Source organism: Pteropus vampyrus, unplaced genomic scaffold, assembly GCF_000151845.1.
Source record: "Pteropus vampyrus isolate Shadow unplaced genomic scaffold, Pvam_2.0 Scaffold2113, whole genome shotgun sequence".
Taxonomy (NCBI): Eukaryota; Metazoa; Chordata; class Mammalia; order Chiroptera; family Pteropodidae; genus Pteropus; species Pteropus vampyrus.
The window spans coordinates 3233-6462 of NW_011890894.1; the positions used below are offsets into that span (position 1 = coordinate 3233).

Below are 3230 nucleotides of genomic sequence, written 5' to 3' on the forward strand. Positions count from 1 at the left end.
TTTTTTTTTCTTTTCAATTGTTGCTTCTTTCCTTTTCATTCTAGTGGAGGAAATTGAACAGATGAATAGTTTGTTCCAGCAAAAGCAGAAGGAGCTCGTTCTGGCTGTGTCCAAAGTAGAGGAGCTGACGAGGCAGCTGGAGATGCTCAAGAATGGCAGGGTCGACGGCCACCATGACAACCAGTCCGCGGTGGCTGAGCTCGACCGTCTGTACAAGGAGCTGCAGGTAAGCCGCAGCGGGCCCTCCCCTCAGGAGCACACAGCTGTCCTCAGAAGTGGCAGGAAGTGCTGGGTTTCTGTCTCTTTTCCTTAAGAGGGGGCGCAGGGGAGGAAGACCTAAACCCCGGAGAGTCCAGAGTAAGCATGCTAGTACCTCACACAGGAAATCGGAGGCTTGCCTCGTCACTGCAGCCAGGGTCCGACACTGGAACTTAATCAGCCGGGAGCTGAGAAGCGTGGACGGCCGGCGGTCCTGACACTTTTACAAATTATACAATAGTCAACCACGTGATCATCTGTTTGAGAAATTTTCCTTCCTACTCCTTGGCTGCCTCTTTTGTTTTCCCCCGTTTTCTTCAGTTAAGAAACAAATTGAATCAAGAGCAGAATGCCAAGCTGCAGCAGCAGAGGGAGTGTTTGAACAGGCGGAATTCCGAGGTGGCGGTCATGGACAAGCGTGTGAACGAGCTGCGGGACCGGCTGTGGAAGAAGAAGGCAGCACTGCAGCAGAAGGAGAACCTCCCGGTACGCGGGCTGTCGGTGGTGGCCGGGAGGGGGCCCGGGGCCAGCCCAGCTGCCGCAGCGGCTCCTCGGAACCATGGCCCTGTGCCCTGTGCGGAGCAGAGACGGCGCGCACGGCGCCTCGGGAGACAGCCCACTGTTCTGTCACCCGCTGCCGCTGCTGCCACCCGGGCGGCTCTGCTTTTCTTTGTAATCAGAGCGGATGGGAGTTCGTCGTGCGCTGTTTCTTGTAGACTCCAGGGTTAGACCCTGACTGGGCTGAGTTTTAAACATCGTGGAAAGGTCACGGCCTTTTCCGAGTCTGATCGGGGCTGACTCGCCGCGCTGAAGGCCCCGTGCTCTCTCCTAAGGTCTCACCTGATGGAAGTCCGCCTCAGCAGGGGGTGTCGGCCCCGAGTCGCGTGGCTGCGGTCGGTCCCTACATCCAGTCGTCCACCATGCCGCGGATGCCGCCCCGACCTGAACTGCTGGTGAAGCCAGCCCTGCCGGACGGTTCCTTGGCCGCGCAGCCCGCAGAGGGGCCCCTGAAAGTCCACACGCTGCCCAACATGCGGTCCGGGGCTGCGTCGCAGACGAAAGGTAATCGAGTCGTTCTCGAGCCCTTCCACAGCTTCGCTGCTCCCGTCCTCACGCTTGTTTTTCCCCACATTTGAGTTTTGAAAAAAATGTCCTCCTCTCCCCGTTCGTGTTTAGATTCTACGAGTCCCCTTGTATTCTTCGCTAGTGCCATGATAAGTTTCTTAACCCTCAATAATACAGTTCTAGTCAGGCAATGAAATAGAATGTCATATTTTCACAAATCCGAAAGTTGTTTTGAATTCCCTCTTGTGAGTAAGGACATTTCGATCTGATGGTAATAACTCGAGAACTCGTCTTATTGTGTTAACACCCTGTATGCGTGATTGGTGGTGTCACCTTTGCAGAGGGCGAGGTGGCGAATCCACCCTGTTCATAAACAGTGTTTCTTCTTCATATGTGCTCGTGTGTGAGAATGTGCCTGCCGAGAATTTTTGGAATAAAGGTAAACGTGTGGGGCGAGAAAGGGGACTAGCAGAGGCACTCGTGTGAGTGATCTTTGCATTCTGCACAGTCCTCAGCTCCGAGGGGAGGCGCAAGCCAGTTTGGTGACAGGGAATGAAGGAGGAACTGCGGGAAAATCAGAGTGAAAACATTCTTCAATGACCCTATCATTTTGACCTCTGGAAGGAAAAAATATTGGTCAGATTGTCTCTTTTCTCTAGCCACTGTCATGTGCAGAAAATAGCTAACTCTAAAATTACTATTTTGCTGTAATTACCACCGTGAAGCAATAGTGTTACCTAGTCTGAGTTTTATTGTAGTTAACTTTTGTTTTGTTTCTATAAGGCAAAATAAAAGCTGTAGCTTTGAAACTTAAATCTTAGTATAGAAAAAATACTTGAATACACTGATCTGTGAAAGACTGTGGTTGAAGTCATGGATTAAAATCTGCATTTTTGCCTTTTTGTTCTGCATGTATACTTATGGTGGTGTTACGTAAGATACACCTTCGAGCCTTTGGTCTGCCAAGTTGGGAATTGTTTTCTGGGTGTGATGATGACATTTTCTTACCCAGCGAAGAATCGTGTGTCCTTGCTGTTCAGAGCAGACTGTTTTCCATGATTAATTTTAAATTGAGTCACGGGGGAATATCTTAAGTTAGAATTGTAAAATCTGATATTTCCGAAATAAGTTTATTGGTATTGTTATGAGTCTGCAATTTAAAGCTGTTTTTAGAGTTTAAACTTTTAGCAGCAAAATGGACCATTAAAAATCTCTTTAGACTGCTAGGTTATTTGTGGTTGCTTTTCTGCATTCTAGGTTCTAAAATCCATCCACTTGGTCCCGATTGGAGTCCAAATGCAGATCTTTTCCCGAGCCAGGCCTCTGCTCCGGTACCCAAAAGCTCCGGGAGTGCTCCAGACCAAGGTGAGGTTCGTTTGTGCTACTCCTGAAATTTATAGTTTGCATCTAAAAGGTGCTGTGTGTTCTTTTTCAGATAGTTTCTTTCCCAGTGTGTTTAAACTAGCAAAAGGATTTCCAGAACACCTTCATTTAACCAGGGAACTAAGGCAGTACCAGCATTGTAGTGTTGGGGTGATTCTTTAATCAGCCTAATTGAAAGATAGGAGAACATTCCGTGAGTACAGGGTTTCAAAGAGATGGAGGCAAGGGAAACTTACACGTGAATAGGACCTTTTATTACAGACAGTTTGAGTATCAGTGTGGGTTTTTTCCTGTCTTCTTTAGTTGATGATGGGGAGGTTCCTCTGAGGGAGAAGGAGAAGAAAGTTCGCCCCTTTTCAATGTCTGACACAGTCGACCAGTCTGCTGTCCCTCCCTCGTTTGGGGCTCTGAGGAAGAATCAGAGCAGTGAAGACATCTTGCGGGATGCTCAGGTACTTAAGACTGTTCTACTTTAACAATTTATGGTGATTCTAAATGCATTTTTTAGAAGAGGGAAAGTATTA

The 3230-nt window shown here is 48.4% G+C and overlaps 1 protein-coding gene across 1 annotated transcript in view; it reads left to right on the forward strand.

The window, feature by feature from the left end:
* LOC105310309 (apoptosis-stimulating of p53 protein 2-like) overlaps window positions 1–3230 on the forward strand; it is a 10425-nt gene that overhangs the window by 2344 nt on the left and 4851 nt on the right. Inside the window, exons 2-6 of the mRNA XM_023526665.1 lie at window positions 20–226; window positions 580–744; window positions 1092–1320; window positions 2581–2688; window positions 3010–3175. Coding sequence (XP_023382433.1) covers window positions 20–226; window positions 580–744; window positions 1092–1320; window positions 2581–2688; window positions 3010–3175 — 875 coding nt within the window. The remainder of the gene's footprint in view (window positions 1–19; window positions 227–579; window positions 745–1091; window positions 1321–2580; window positions 2689–3009; window positions 3176–3230) is intronic.